Source organism: Ammospiza caudacuta, chromosome 11, assembly GCF_027887145.1.
Source record: "Ammospiza caudacuta isolate bAmmCau1 chromosome 11, bAmmCau1.pri, whole genome shotgun sequence".
NCBI classification, from domain to species: Eukaryota; Metazoa; Chordata; class Aves; order Passeriformes; family Passerellidae; genus Ammospiza; species Ammospiza caudacuta.
Window position 1 is genome coordinate 9,062,905 of NC_080603.1, and position 15,872 is coordinate 9,078,776.

Genomic DNA, 15,872 nt, shown 5'->3' on the forward strand with positions numbered 1-15,872 from the left:
CCCATCCAGTTACTTTCTCCCACACTGGGATTAGCTATTTCCTAGTGACTGGTGTGTTAAGGAATCGGTCATGTTACTCATGGCTGTTCCTGACTTGTGTTTCCCCATTTAAATATTGCTTTTGTTTTACTTTTCTCTGATGCAGTGCCAGCTGGGAGTGCTGCCCTTGGGAACAGGGAATGACCTTGCTCGTGTTTTAGGCTGGGGTTCTGCTTGTGATGATGATACCCAGCTCCCGCAGATCCTGGAGAAGCTGGAGAGGGCCAGCACCAAAATGCTGGACAGGTGAGTAACCATCACTAACATCATCTGCTCTTCAAGAGTTGTGTGAAGATATCCTTCCAGGAGAACAGGGTAGTCCTGACTCTGCCAAGCTTCTGGACATCTTACTAATGCCAGATAACATTTTGTCATTGATACTCTCTCACAGGAGAAAAGGGTCTGGCTTTCCATGCTCTGCTGCAGAAAAGTAACAGGTTAAATTATCTGGGTTCCAGTGTCCTCTCTTCTGTCCCAGAGTCCTCATCAATTGAATTTGTCAGCCTTTGTACTAGTTTGAAAACAAACTTACATTGTAACCTAAGACAGCCTTAAAGTCATGAATTTTTTTTAAGCAATTTCTTCTTTGTAAATCTAAACCAATTTATCTTGAGCTTGGCTTAGAAATGAAAGCCAAATGCAGAAGTGGATGTCAACCCTTGGTATTGATACCTGCTGTATATATCTTTGTACATGATACATAAGACTGTCTCATATCTTTAGAGTTGTATCTTGGCATCTCTTATGTTGAATCAAGTAATACCAATGGAATTTTTGTGGAGAGGGAAGAAGTAGAGATGTTCCCTGTGCTTGTTCATAATGTCATCCTTCCTTCTTCCCCAGTTCAGCCTTTCTATATTTCTCCTGCCACCCTCTGGTTTCTTTATATCAATGATGGCTCCACAAAGTGCAGTTTGTTCTGCTTTGGGGTTCTAACCTGTTACATTTGGAAAACAGAGGAAATGATCTGCATTGTAGTGACAAGTATGATTTTCAACAGGTGGAGCATCATGGTGTATGAAACCAAACTCCCTCGCCAGGCTTCCACTTCCACAGTCACTGAAGATTGCAGTGAGAATTCCGAGGTACCTCTCAGGAGGGGCAGGGGACTGGAGCACCAGACTTGGAGCACACGAGATAGGAGGCAGTGGCTGAGTTCCAGTGCAGCAGAGCTGAGCCATGGGTGTAGCCAGAGCTGCAAAGATCTGGGGCTTTAAGTTAGTGAAGTATTATGGAGAAAGATGGAGGTTGGGTTACCGGGGTCAACAACCATCATGAGGGATGAGGAGAAGATACTTTGGAATGGGATGGAAAGGAAATTACTGGCTTTTATTTGCTTCATGATGTCAAATTGTTGAAATAGTGGCAAACTGCGTAGCAGTCATGAACGTCCCTGATGCTTTTAGATTTGCAGTTCATCAGAGACTCTGAGAAATGCTGATGATTTGCAGGTTCAGAATTAGTTTCTTCATCAAATTCAGGTCTTCAGTGAGTAACAGAGCACTGGACTGTGGAACTTTTTCAGGGCAAAAAGAATCTGTAGAGAGTTACAGGTACTCTTAGAGGAGCCAGGATTTCACAGCATGTGTTGTAATATTGGGAAGCAGCACCCCAGTGTTTCTTTCTCGTGGTCAACAGGTGCAGAAGATTCTCTGCTATGAAGATTCTGTGGCTGCTCATTTGTCCAAAATTTTGACTTCTGACCAACACTCAGTGGTGATCTCCTCAGCCAAGTGAGTACTTAGAGGACAACTGCACTAAATTACATTCTGAAAATCCTGCAACAACCCTTGTGTGATTTTGTTTTCCTCCTTTGTCTAGAGTGCTTTGTGAGACAGTGAAGGATTTTGTGGCTCGAGTAGGGAAAGCCTATGAGAAGGCAACAGAAAGCTCAGAGGAGTCAGAGGTTATGGCCAGGAAGGTAAAATTTGAAAATATGTTTGGGGTTCTACTTCTGAATGTAAAATTGGTCTGTTTCCAGAGTACTGGGATAGCAGCAGTTCAGTTAGCACTAAAAAATGAGCTACCCAGGCAACTGTTAGTTCTACTGAAATGTTGTTCTTCTTCACGTAGTGCTCTGTCCTGAAGGAGAAGCTGGACTCATTGCTGAAGACACTGAATGATGAATCTCAAGCATCTTCCTCTCTGCCCAACCCTCCTCCCACCATTGCAGAGGAGACAGAGGATGGGGATGGGTCGGGCAGTGCTGGTGACTCTTCAAGTGAGCTCTCGGTGGGCTCGGCCTGCACTGCACGGCCCCAGATATTCCGTCCCCGAGAGCAGCTCATGCTGAGAGCCAACAGCCTGAAAAAAGCCATTCGCCAGATAATAGAGCATGCAGAGAAAGGTAACAGTCAGGAGTCCTGCTTGTCACTTCCTACAGCCTATTAACAAGTATAAATTTCCTTTATTCTGGGGCAGCAGGCTTCTTCATTGAAAGCAGCTTTTCTGAGCTAGAGAAGCTGTTCAGTAACTCTGGCCATTTAGTTTCAGTGTTATCTCTGCCAAGCCCACCTTCTGGAAACATTGCTTGGTAAATGAGTCTGAAGTTCAAGGTATGTTCTCTCCAGCGGGCTGATTTAGGAAGTTCCTACCCTCCCACACTACTAATTTGCATTTCCTGCCTGTCCCCACCCATACCACATTTGTGTCAGTGCAGCTCTTTGTGTGCCTTGCTGTTAAACAGATCTGAAAATACTTAGGAAGAAGGGATTTTAAGTATTTTAACATTGTTTTAATTTCTTTATAGCAGGGCCCAGGAAAATATTGCTCTAGTACAACTGCAGGAGAGAGCAGGAACTTCTTAAGTGAGCTTTGTCCCTGGGAAAAGCTTACAGTACTGTACTTTGGTGCAAGGCAGTTCTGATGTTAACTTCTTAAGCAGGTGACCCTCTTCTCCAAGTCTTGACCCTTGTCTGTCTCCAGGCACACACCCCCAATGCTCCAAGTTTCTTTTCCTTTGAAAGGCATCAGACTCCAAGTGTTAGTCATAAAGTCAGGGGTTAACTGAGACCAAAGGAAGTCCTTAACAGATTGTTACTGGAGATAAAAGCATTGAAGTTGCAGGTGTAACATCCATGCACACCCAGGGGCACACTCTGAACTACTGTGTGGTTACAAGTCATTGCAATGTTGCTTGGATTTCCAGCACTGCAGCATTGTGTACAACATTTGCTGAGTGAATAGTGAAAATCCAGCAAACAGCCTGCTTCTGGTGAAGTAGGAGGCCTTGACCTCACAGCTCCCTCACTTTGCTGCTGCTTACCAGCAATTTGATGTTTGTGAAGTTCTGTTGGAGCCCAGGCAATTTGCTTAATTCAGCCACAAGTGTTCCTGTTTCTGCTGCACAAGTGAGTTGGATTGCTTCATGGGCAGTTCTGGTGAGCTACAGGGTCAGCACAAGGGAGGGACTGGAAGAAGGGGGTGAGCTGTGCAGGCAGGGAGCTGGTAGAGCAGCTGAGGGCATTCAGAGCTGGGCCCTGGCAGGGGCTGCTGGGGAGGAAAAGACCTGTTGGTTGCTTGCAGAGGAATTTTTGATTTCTTTAGGCAGCATGCTAGCGTTTAAATGTTACAAGCTCTCAAGCAAACTCCAGTTACATTTCAGATGTGTTTGTTCAGCTTTTCCAAACTGTTTTTCTTCTTCCAGAGTGTGCAATCTGATTCTTTCCTCTGATTATATTGGTTTTCACTGACTGCTCTTTTCTTCCTTTTTGATTATATTTATCTAGTCCCCTTTTCAAGTGCCTTATGTTATTGCACCACTACAGATTAAACAAACAGGAAATTCTTTAATCATTTCATGTCTGTCTGGTTAGAATTCCTGGCAACAGCTAAGTGCAAATAAATGGAAGCCTATCACCTCTAGCACAGTTTACATCTCAGGATGTCTGAGTACCTGTGGCATTAAAAATAGACACTTATATTTAGAGCCTCACTGCTAAAGAGCTCAGCAAAGTAAACAAAGAGGCTAAACCAACCGGGATCCAAAAGCTCTCCAGAGCAGAGCTGAGACAAATTATAAAGGAGAGCTTTGTGTTATTCCTGTTCTTTCCTTTAAGGAATCAGGACATTTAGAGTCCCATCCTGTTGCTATTTACATGAGTGGGAGATATTTCTTGCCAGAAGAGCTGTGAGGCACTCACCTGCTTTATCTCTTCATACAGCTGTAGATGAGCAGAATGCCCAGACCCAGGAGCAAGAGGGCTTCCTCCTTAGTCTTTCTGCCTCTGAGGAGGGCAAGGAGCTGAGGAATGAGGATAAGATCTCTGTGCAGTCATCACACAGCAGCAGCTATGGAGTGTCCAAGGGGAGGAGCCAGAGGAAAGGTACTGCTCTGGGGCTGCCACCATGCAGGTCTTGCCTGTGTATTACAATTCTGTTAGTTATAAAAAGGGGAATGTTATGTGTATGACTTTCTGTGTTCTGTTCTTTTCAAATTTTTGCATGATTGCTCTTCAGGCCTTGCACGTTTCTGTGTTCTAGCCTATGCATTATATACACCCCATTTTTTGCTGCGTCTCTCATGGCTGGTCCATGATGTTAGCATATGAAAGCCTGGGATTCAGAAATTTTCTTGCACCTTAGCCAGTAATCTGGGTTCTCTTGGCTTTCAGTGCTTGAACAAGGATAGTCTTGAGCACTTTTCATGTCATCCTTTGCAGATGGCAGAGAACAGCAGCCAGTTTGCTTTAATAACTGTGTTAAGTGAGTAATTTGTCAGAGGTCCCTGATCACTGCTGATACATTTGGAACTACCTAACCCAGTCTTGCTGCTTGGCCTGCATCAGTCTGAGTCACAGTGCTATGTTTGTCAATAGCCAAGTTTGTGTTGTGTTTTACAGCCTCCAAGTCTCCTTGTGAAAGACTAATAAACAAAGGAAGTTTGTCAGTGGGCAGCTCTGCATCTCTTCCTCCCCAGACAGGAAGCCGGGACAACTTGCCAATGCTGAACACAAAAATCCTCTACCCAAGTAAGTGTAACACCCACCACTTCCCACCAGGCAGCCAACTGGAGCATGGGTGACTGCAGCACAGGCTGCAGTCTCCATGTGAAAACATGAAATTGTCCTGCCAGATGCCCTTTTGTGCAAGGTCAACCATGAGAGAAATCCCTTTGTGGATAACTGCAAGTGAAGGCTTGGAATGAGCTGTAGTAGTTTCCAGTTTGTAGCTAAGACTTAGACACAGATTTTTTATTAATGCCATGAAGGGGCAGAATTTAGATGCCAGTTGCAAGGAGATACTTATCTCAAAGTAAGCATGAGAAGGGAGAAATTATGCTGTTGAGAAAGGTTTCTGAAGAATGGCAGCCATGGGTTGGGAGCAGCAGTTCCTTTATGTGAAGGCTGAAGTGACTGGACATGCACAGACCCAGCAGAATTCCCACCTCCCACATGATGAGCAGCAACTCTGTCATCTGTAGCAGTATCTTTCTTATCTCCTCACCCAAATTACCTGTTCAAATTACTCCTTCTGGAAGCAGGTATTGTCCTTTCTCTCTGACAAACCTACTGTTGTGGGTCACCAGTTAATAATTTAAAAAGAAGGAGACAGTAATTATTGGATCATAGCTTCAGTCCTGCTCCTTTCTCTCTGTTCACTGTATCAGGGATATCTCTTGTCTCACCCTGGAACAAAAAAGCTGCTGCAGAGAGAACTCCTATTTCTCTTTTCCATGTTTCTATACAGCTGTGCTGCTAGCCTTAGGCAGTAGACTGTCAGTCAGAAACACTCCAGGCAGCCCCAGAAACCCTTCTCCTTGTCAAAAGAACTAACCTCTAGAGTGACAGAAAGCACTAATGCTATTTGCTTTCTTCATTAATGACAGGGAAGAATATATCAACTCTTATTATCTTGTCTTTGAGATTGAAGTTAGCTGTTTTCTGCTTATTATTAGTCATGCTCTTCTCCATGGTCAATTTTCCTACAGATATCCGTGCTGGCATGTCAGGTTCTTTGCCTGGGAGCTCCGTCATCAGCCGATTGTTGATCCATGCTGATCCCTTTAACTCTGAGCCTGAAAATCTGTGAGTATGCTCAGGAGCTGAAAGGGAGGGAGTGGGTGTTTGCAAGCAGACCTCAGCAGAGAGGGGGATTCCTTTATGGACCAGAGTAATGGACTGCAGCAGCCTGGAGTTACATAAATGGATCCATATGCTGGATTCTAGAACTTAAAGATCAGCTTATGGAGTTACACATGCCCTGACACACAACTGACACAACTGAGCTTGGTGGTCTTTTGCAATCTAAATGATTCTGTGTGAGATATGCACCAAATGGTACTGAAACTTATGAGTGGAAGTTTTGTTCTTCTCTTTGGCAGTGAATATTACACTGAGAAGTGTGTCATGAATAATTACTTTGGAATTGGACTGGATGCAAAGATTTCTTTAGACTTCAACAACAAACGTGATGAGCACCCAGAGAAATGCAGGTGGGTTTGGATCAAACCTTTGGATTGATGCCAAAAGTGACTGAACCACTTCATGCTTCTCTGTGGTGAAGCTGATTGTGTACACTGCTGAATAGGTGTGTTGTCTATATAATGCTCCTTCAAGGCTTGAAATCATGATGGAAGAGATAAGTTACTGATTTATTACTCATTCATTATGCTATAAGGTATTTAAGTTGCTACATTGGTGCAGATTTAGCATGTTGGTTCTATTTATGTCATCTCACAGATTTTTCTCCTGGGCTTGCTATTTAGCTGTGAGAGAAGCACATCTCAATTCTAAATGCACCAGAGGCTGGTTTTGATCCTGCCTCAATACAATCCACAGCTTTGGCCTTTTGAATACCTGAGCAACTGCAGGATGCTTTGTGTAGCTTTGGATTGGCTATATATGCTGTATATGAGGTAATACAGCTGAGCACTGTTGAAGTCCTGGTGTGTGAGATGGACAAGTTCTGTGCCAGGGCAGTCTGTGTGTGTTTCTGGTAGTGTCTGTTACTCATGCTTGATTCCTACCTGACATTTATTTAAAGGGAAGTAGTTTCCTAGCACATTTGGAGCAATTGGCCCTTTTGGAAGCAGAGCACCTTTGTTGTTTAGGATGTAGCAGGTACCATTTCAGTGTGAAGTTTTTATTCTTAGTGAAAGGGTAAATGTCTATGCTGACTTTTTGTCATTTTGTTTGCCCCCTTAGAAGTCGTACTAAGAACATGATGTGGTATGGAGTATTGGGGACCAAGGAGCTGCTGCACAGAACATATAAAAACCTGGAGCAGAAGGTCTTGCTGGAGGTGAGGAATTAGCATGTTCTTCTGTTCCTAAGATTGGGATGCCTAATTCCATCTCCTTTAGGCACAGTGATTTTTGGCATGGTGATTTGGCTTGGTGATATTTGCCTGCCTGAAACAATGTACTTGGCTATGTGTCACCCTGAGGTAACAAAAAGTGGCTTTTCCTGGTTCTGGAGCATAACTTGTATTCTAAGCCCATAAGGGAAGAAGTATCATCCTGCTGGAAAGTATTTGCTGTTCCCAATGCAGTGTTCATCATGGATAAGATTGTTATGTTCCATGTGGTACACGTGAACTCATCATTTTAGATGATGGGTGCGTGGAAAGCTCTGAATTTAACTCTGCTATAATGTGCATCCAACTGGAAAAGAAATATTTTTGTATAGGTCATGTACAGCATAAACAGGTGACTTGCAGGAGAAGACCCTCCTCACATGGATGTTTCAGGAGTTTTATTCTGCTTTCTTGAGAAATAAATCAAGATGCTTTGCCAAGCCTCTCAGGTGTGCCCTGTTCCTGTTAGAGGAAAAGAAGCAAGAGTATCTCTCTAAAAGCCATGTCTGCCATAAGATGTGTGGCTCATGAGGCTTGAGTGGATACCTTCTACTCTTGTAGGCCAATTAAAAACAGGAAGAAGCCTGAATTAATGTATTACTAAGATGGTGCTGGCTGTTTTCTGTTTACAGAGCATGTGCTCTGGCAGGAGGGTCTCTCTCCTGCTGGGCTGAGATAGTGTTGCTTCATTTCTGTGCAGTGTGATGGGAGGCCAATCCCTCTGCCCAGTCTCCAGGGGATTGCTGTACTCAACATTCCCAGCTATGCAGGAGGCACCAACTTCTGGGGGGGAACCAAGGAGGATGATGTGAGTATTCTCTAAGACCATACAGGAAATGTTTCTACTTACTGTTACTTTTGAGGTCACAGCCTCTGAAAATAGTGCTTGGAAGAATAGAGCATGGGGGCCTGTCTGCATGCACTTTCTGTTGGATGTGGCTGAGATACTGAAATCCAGCCTTGAGCAGCTTTCATACCCAGGCAGTCTCTAAGGATTCAGAAGAAATACCACCAGAGCATTTGGATCTGCAGAAAGCTCGTTAGGCTGACCTTGTCCCCACAGAGAAATAAAGCCCCTTGACAGCAAAGGCAGCTGGATTCACTCAGAAACATTGTATTCTTTAGAAATTTTTTTGAGTGCCTACTCTCAAAAGAATAATTATTGCCTTGTGGCCTACAGCCTTCATGTCTGAATTATTCTGTAGCCATTGGATGCCTCGTTTTTCTTTCTTCTAGCTCATTCCAGATCTTCACCTTCTAGCCTTGTTCTTAATTTTGTACAGATTAAAGAGCACAATTAAAAGCCAACCCCCAGGCTGGGACCAATAGGGGTTAAAGGAAACCTCTCCAAGAGAGCTGTGCCTCAGCTGAATTCTCTCTCCCTTGTATGTGGCAGACATTTACAGCCCCTTCCTTTGATGACAAGATTTTGGAGGTGGTAGCCGTGTTTGGGAGCATGCAGATGGCAGTGTCACGTGTGATAAACCTGCAGCATCACCGGATTGCACAGGTATCAGCTGCTTTTGTAAGCTCTTCCTGCCTGCCCCCTCTCCATCTGGTGATTTTGTAAAGCCCTTCTTTCTGCTTGCTCTGGTCCATGGAAAGAGCATCCACCAGGGCTGGAAATGGACATGCTCTGGGGCAGTTTGAGTATGGAATTGTTTGCTAGCGTTCATTTTAGTAGGAGTCAGACCAACAAATACAGATTAGTCCAAAGACAAAGCAGGTGTGTCCTGCTGCCCTATGTGCCTCAAGTAGCACCAAAGCTACAGCACCTGGGGAGGGGCTTTGGAAGGACAGAGAATGGCTTATGCTTTTGGAAAATCAGCATTTTAGAGCTTTTCTGACCCAATCACTCCTTGCAGTGCCGGACAGTAAAGATAGCAATCCTTGGAGAAGAGGGAGTTCCCGTGCAAGTGGATGGAGAAGCCTGGATCCAGCCTCCAGGTTACATTTGGATTGTTCATAAGAACAGGGCACAGACCCTCACCCGAGACAGGGTAAGAGCATCCTGAATTGCCTGTGCAGTACACATGTGTTTTGATGTCCCATGTTTCTGGAGAGCATGGAAAGGGCCACATGTGAACATTATCTTTGTGAATGCAAGAAGCCTATTTTACTACACACCAGAAACCTTTTGGGAAAGAATGTGATTAAACTTGCATTCACCACTTGGGAAATGTCATAAATAAGGTTTTTATGCAAGCTTATTTTACTTCCTTTTCTAGATGCCTTGTGACAGTGTTTCTTAACATGCTTGCATACTGTTTTTTCCACAGGATACCTGACGTGCCACGTGCTGTGGATTGTCTAGATTCAGACGGTCAATGTTTTAATTTTTCGTTATTGTTCAGTGTCTGGCTTCATTGACCATGTAAAACAGTGTCTTATGCCTTCTTCAGAAGTGTGTGTCATCATTTTCAAATATATCTGATGAGTACCAGCAGATAAGGAAGCCTCCTTGCTCTTTTGCTGTATGATTGAGCAGTGGTCAGACAAAGGAAAGGATAAAGACCCTGCTGTGGCACAGGCACACTTTGAGTCCTCCCAGCTCTGTGACTGTCTATGCATAAACAGTTCAGTTGAGAGCAGCTCTTCATACTTTCCAGCATAACACCCCTTTACCCAGCTTCCAGAGCAAATCAAAGTCCTCTGCAGAGGGAGTCACCTGCTGAATCACAAGAAGGAGTACAACAAAGGGGAAAAGGGAAAGCAGCCTGACACAGGTCTGAGGCACATTGCCTGACAAGGGAGTTACAAAGATGACAGTATGAAAAGAAAGCAAAGGTGGGCATACAAAGCCCCTGTCATGGTAGGACAGGGCACCAGAGACCTCTTAACTGGGAGAGCAGTGGGTATTGATCATAGAACCACAGATTGGTTTGGGTTGAAAGGGACTTCAAAGGTCATCTAGTCCAGGCCCCTGCCTTGGGGAGGGACACCTTCCACTACACCAGGTTGCTTAAAGCCCCATCCAGTCTGTGGTCTAAATGTTGCCAGAGATGGGGCATCCACCACTTGTCTGGGCAACCTGTGCCAGTGTTTCATCCCCCTCATTGTATGAAATCCTTCCTTGTATCTAGCTGAATCTGTCCTCTTTTGAGTTCAAAGAATGTCCTGTCAGCTCTGATGTGAATGTTGTGGTGGAGAGACAGGAATAGTGCACACAATCTTTTGTGAAGGGCAAGAGAGCTTCTGCAGCAACACACTGACACTTGGAGGGAGAGTGACTGAAGGAGATAGCACAGAGAGCAAGAGAGAACAGGATTGCTGCTGTAAAGGTAAAGGGAAGGAAAAAGGAGAGGCAACCTATGTGTGGGCATGGTGGGAAAGGTGACATGAAGCACAAGAGATAGAGAGGACAGGGTAGTCCCTTGTGAGTGTGCTATGTATTGGGCCATCAGAAACCACAGCTGTGATTGTGCCAGCCCATGCCTAATTGCCTACCAGCTTGGTCTTGCAGTCATGGGATCGCCACTGAGGAAGAGGTTCCAGTTTTGCAGTTGCACACTCAACTTTGTCTCAACTTACTCTTGTTTTTCCTGCTGTCCTTATAAAGGTCACTGCATATCCCTTCTTTCACAGAGCAAACCTGTCCTGTTCAGTTGAAGTGGATTTCATGCATGTGACCCTGTACCTTTGGTAACATTTTTCAAATGTGATTTGGGATATATAGTTTCCTAAACTGAAGATGGAAACACTCAAATTCCTTTATTTGGCCTCACCTGGCCCCCTAAAGAGTCCATCAGCAAGAGTGAGATCAGCAGGTAGCTCTGAGCTGACAGAGATCAGAGGCAGTAGGGGAAGGGATTGCTTTACCACAGGCTTTTCATTCTCACCACATTCAATATCAATCCTTCTACACTGGATCTGTTTTGCTTCTTCCCACACCACTATGTGCTGCCCACAGGAATATCAGTAAGGTTTCAGATGTGTCAGGTCCTAGCTCTGAGTTCAGATGCTTGGCTCACCAGTTCCTAGGGAAGCCCAGTTTACTTCCAGATAAGGAGGAGCCTTGAACATTTTTAATTTCATGCCCTGAAGTGTCACAGTAATACTGAGGTGTAGAGGTGATACAGCAGCTCAAAGAAAAGACTGCCACCAGTAGAGAATTGTTGGATTTTTTAGTCTGGCCCTTAGAACTGCCTAGTAATTTTGACAAAAACTACGTGTAAGCAGAAATTCAGCTAAGGCAAGCATATGGCATGGAAAACTTCATCCCAGCCAGCTACTTAGCAAAGTTATAAGCAACTTAACTGCTGGGCTCTGCAGTGAAAAGTGCCTGTACCAGATCTACATATTTTACAGGCATAGGCACAGTCACTGGGTTTTTCATAGAAGTTGACAGGGTACCTTATATTTTGCTTGCTGTGTTTTTAGGCATTTGAGAGCACCCTGAAGTCTTGGGAGGACAAACAGAAGTGTGAGTTGTCACGACCCTCCTCTTTCTCTCTGCAACCAGAGATCATGTCTGAAGAAGAATCCACCCAGATTATCCAGTTTGGTCAAGCTGCAGGTGCTCTGATCCACAGGTGTGACTCAACTTGCTGTTGGTGAATAGAGCCTCCTTTAGGGCCTGGAGTTCTTGTCCTGCTTCCTGTTTCTGGAGAGGCTCCTGTTCAGCTACATTGCTGGTTCATGTTACTGAGAAGTAGCATCATTCATTGTTCACTGTCCCAGCTAAACAAGGACTAAAGCTGGATAAACTTTCTTAGGCCATTTTGAACAAAAAATTTTACTTTCATGAGCAAACACAGATCCTTTAATCCTGAAAGAACCTGTTGGCTTTGAATATAAAGTAGTTTTTTCAGAAGAGAAACAAAAGCCTCTCAAGAAGCTCGGGTGACAGCTGGGTTGTTGTAACCTTTATGCCTAGCAGAAATTTTTGTACAATGCCCAGAATGTATGCTTACCTATTCATCCTTTAGTCAGGCATTCCATTGGGCTTCTGAGAGAAAGCTCCCAGAGTCATTAGAGAAGGTTGCTGTAAGTGCAGCTGCCTTTCACATCACTCTGGTCATACTGAAATGTCTGGGTTGTATTTCAAACTGATCCCAGTTTGTCTGCAGAACTGAACATGTTGTGCCTGTGAGAGAGCTTCATTTCCTTGCCTGTGCATGCTCAGTGTGGCAGGAGAGCTGCCCTGCTTTGCCACAGGCTGTGCCCCTGCTGTGATCCCAGCTCAGCTCATCACTTGGGTGGTGTTTAAATGGGATACCCAGTCAGGAGAGATCTCCTGATTTGAACGTATGCAGTCTGATGTGCTGATCCAGTCTGTAATTCTCTCTTTAGCATTCGGGAAATAGCTCAGTCCTATCAGGACATGGAACAGGAGCTTGCCCACGCTGTCAATGCCAGCTCCAAGTCTATGGACAAAGTCTACGCTAAATCCAAGTCTACAGAGGTACTGCACTCACTTGGCATCTCCCATTTTGTCCTTGCTCCAGAGCTCTTGGTTTTCCATTCTGACCAAGAGTAGGCTTTGCTAGTCTAAGACTTCTTCCTTTTGACTGCTCAGACCTGTGCACTTCCAAGCTTAACTTGTACATTAATTGCTTCCCTGCAGGGTCTGAACTGCAGCCTTGTTGTAGAGATGGTGAATAATGTCAAAGCCCTGCACAATGAGACAGAGCTGCTGCTGGCAGGCAAGATGGCACTGGTAAGGAGCACAAAGCAGGAGGAAAAAGCAGCCTCTCACTTCCTTTCCTTTCCTCCTATTGCCTTACCCTAGCATTTTGCTGGTCTTGGACTCTGTAAGTCAGTTTAGATGTTATCATCCAGGAATCATTTGCTACAGAAAATTTTGTTACATGGGTGTGCTGTGGAGCTTGGAGCTCAGAAAATATAAGAATTGTTAACTTGGTCTGGGCAGAGTACTTGCTCTGCACTTCCTTTCAGAGGAACTGCTTTGTTAGCTGGGAATTTCAAGGCGAGGGTCTGGCTGTGTGTTTTACCATGAAGCTTTTAACTCTGCCTTTCTTCTATTCCTGATCCAGCAATTAGATCCTCCACAGAAGGAGCAGCTCCAGGCAGCCCTGGCAGACATGGATCTCCAGCTGAGGAAACTGGCAGACATCCCTTGGCTGTGGCAGCTTATGGAGCCCTGTGATGAGGAGGTGAGGAGGACCAAGGCTGTTTTTCCCTAGCTGTTCTCTTTTTCCCTATTTGCCTCTGTGTGTTTGACTTCCTGTTACTGTATGACTGATATGAGAAGAAATTATTAAGAAAGAAACTTGACTCCCTAGGGCTAAAGAAAGTAATTTCCTGCCAAGATCCTTTGCGTAACATGGGATCAACTTTCTCTGCTTCCTTTTCTGTCTTGATCAGAATGAGTTCAGGATTTTCTTTTCCTTTCTTTACAAGATCATGGAGCTGAGCTTGTTGTTCTTAGTCCATTCCAGTCAGTTTATGTGTGCTTGATTTTCCCCTTCTGTTCTTGCAGAACCAGATGCTGGATTATTCTAAACGCAGCCGCAGTGGCAAATTCCGCCTGGTGACCAAGTTTAAAAAGGAGAAGAACAACAAAAATAAGGAGACTCTCAGTAGCATGGGATTGCCGGGTACCAAGTCTGCTCATTCATTGTGTCTTTTTGTCACATCAGTGTGGTCACACCACTTCCTGTTCTCTGTCACACATCCTCTCCTTCTGTTTCACCTGCATCTGCCTCTTCTTGCAGGTCTAGTCAATCTTTTTCATGTGGCAAACAGCCTATTGCTCCCTTCTGAGTCATGGTCCACCTGTACCATGCCAACATTCCTGAGCAGGAACAGGAGGTGCCCTCTGAAGAACTCTCCCCTACACTGTGCAGATTTTCATGGATATTTCAGAGGGTGCTTAGGGAAGTGAATTTGAGGATTTCGGCATTTTAAGTATAAAAATGACTGTGGGGCCCAAGTCCGCAAAACTCCAGTCTTTTCACTGCTTGTTCTCTATGATACAGTAAATGATATTTTTCTCATTGATTCACCTTCAGGCTTTAATCAAGTTTCATGTCTAATTGGCTGGGGATCAGCATCACCACAGGTGTTCCCTGACCTTTAATCCTATTGGTCAGTAGATAAAAACTGGCCACGAATCAACAAATTGCCATTCAAGACACTTTCTCTCTAAATTGGTCTAGTTGATTTTTGGTTTATGCTCTCCTTATGAAGGCTTTCTTCCAAAATTCAGAAGTATGACCTGTTCTGTTGGCTCTGGGTCCTGTCCTCTGCCATGGAGTTGTGGATACAATCTCCTGTCTGACAGGCTGGTGTTCATTCACTGCCTCCCAAAACTTGGAAATTCTATTATTCTCTTATTTAGAGACTGCAAGAAGGTGGAAGTCGAAACTCTTCCTCTCTCCCTCAGACAAGGGGGAGAGAGGTTGCCATTTTGTTTACTGAGTGCAAGTGGTTGCACATAGTAATGTGCAAATTAATATGCACTGTGATTCTCCATCATATATTTTATGAATTTGTTGTTTTGTACACAGAATTTAGACAATTAATTTACTGTTCTTAAACACGGGGGTAAACTTGAAGAAAGTTATCCCTATCAAAAGATATGCCATCTCATCAAAACAAATATGCACTTCCTCCTGGCTGTATTGCAGCAGGCCTCTTCTTAAGAGAACATCTCTTACCTTTTTTTGCCCTACCTCCTTCATTTGAGATCGAAGGTTGTGCTGCCCTCCCCTTATTTAGAGGCTGTGATCCTGCTTGCCCTCCTCCTCTGGCACTGAGTGCTGTGGTGTCCTCATCTCTCCCTGTCTCCTGGGATTCTGGGTACTCAATGCACTCCTGCTTTTCCATCTCTAACAGTTCACCTCTGGGGGACGGAGGAGGTTGCAGCGTGGCTTGAGCACCTCAGTCTTTGTGAGTATAAGGATATCTTCATCCGCCATGACGTCCGGGGCTCTGAGCTCCTGCACCTTGAACGGAGGGACCTCAAGGTACTTTCACGGTCGGCTCATGAGAAATAGCCAGCTGCATCTGCATGACCTCCTGTGCTGAATGTGCTTGGAAGTGGTCTGCCTGCTGTTCATTCCAGGTGCCTTGGCAAGATGAACAGGTTCACTACAGCCTCGTTTTATTTTCTCACCGTTTTGGGTCACCTGGTTTTTAATGGCAGGGAGGTAGAGGAGCTGGTTGAGGGACCAGCTGTCCAGTTCTGCCACAGCTTCCTGGAGATGTGATACAGTCCAGCACACAGATTGCCAATAGCGTTCTTGAGAGTGTCTGATTTTAATGAGGGAAGTTTGTCTCAACTGCTGTACCATCTTTGCAAAAGGTGCTGTAATTGGGAAGATTTGGTTCTTACCATGCAGTGACTGGACAAATGGATCATCATACTTCTTTATTACAAGAAGAAGTGATTGTGCACTTTGATGAGCCTTATGGATGGAGAGAATCTTTTTTAAGAGGGCTTAGTAGCCACATTGCACAGCTTTTCATCTCCTCACCAGGAGACATTGTTTCTACTGAGAGAAATTGGAAGTGGTGGTTTGCATGTGCAAGAGACTCGTGTCTCATTCTGGTGACTTGCATAGAGCAGGAAA

At 44.6% G+C, this 15,872-nt stretch overlaps 1 protein-coding gene across 1 annotated transcript in view; it reads left to right on the forward strand.

The window, feature by feature from the left end:
* DGKD (diacylglycerol kinase delta) overlaps window positions 1–15,872 on the forward strand; it is a 58,069-nt gene that overhangs the window by 37,524 nt on the left and 4,673 nt on the right. Inside the window, exons 11-29 of the mRNA XM_058812016.1 lie at window positions 146–285; window positions 1,040–1,124; window positions 1,678–1,772; window positions 1,861–1,960; window positions 2,113–2,386; window positions 4,203–4,364; window positions 4,881–5,009; window positions 5,969–6,065; window positions 6,362–6,472; window positions 7,185–7,281; window positions 8,036–8,143; window positions 8,732–8,845; window positions 9,201–9,335; window positions 11,716–11,867; window positions 12,628–12,739; window positions 12,902–12,994; window positions 13,332–13,451; window positions 13,778–13,895; window positions 15,136–15,266. Coding sequence (XP_058667999.1) covers window positions 146–285; window positions 1,040–1,124; window positions 1,678–1,772; window positions 1,861–1,960; window positions 2,113–2,386; window positions 4,203–4,364; window positions 4,881–5,009; window positions 5,969–6,065; window positions 6,362–6,472; window positions 7,185–7,281; window positions 8,036–8,143; window positions 8,732–8,845; window positions 9,201–9,335; window positions 11,716–11,867; window positions 12,628–12,739; window positions 12,902–12,994; window positions 13,332–13,451; window positions 13,778–13,895; window positions 15,136–15,266 — 2,373 coding nt within the window. The remainder of the gene's footprint in view (window positions 1–145; window positions 286–1,039; window positions 1,125–1,677; window positions 1,773–1,860; window positions 1,961–2,112; window positions 2,387–4,202; window positions 4,365–4,880; window positions 5,010–5,968; window positions 6,066–6,361; window positions 6,473–7,184; window positions 7,282–8,035; window positions 8,144–8,731; window positions 8,846–9,200; window positions 9,336–11,715; window positions 11,868–12,627; window positions 12,740–12,901; window positions 12,995–13,331; window positions 13,452–13,777; window positions 13,896–15,135; window positions 15,267–15,872) is intronic.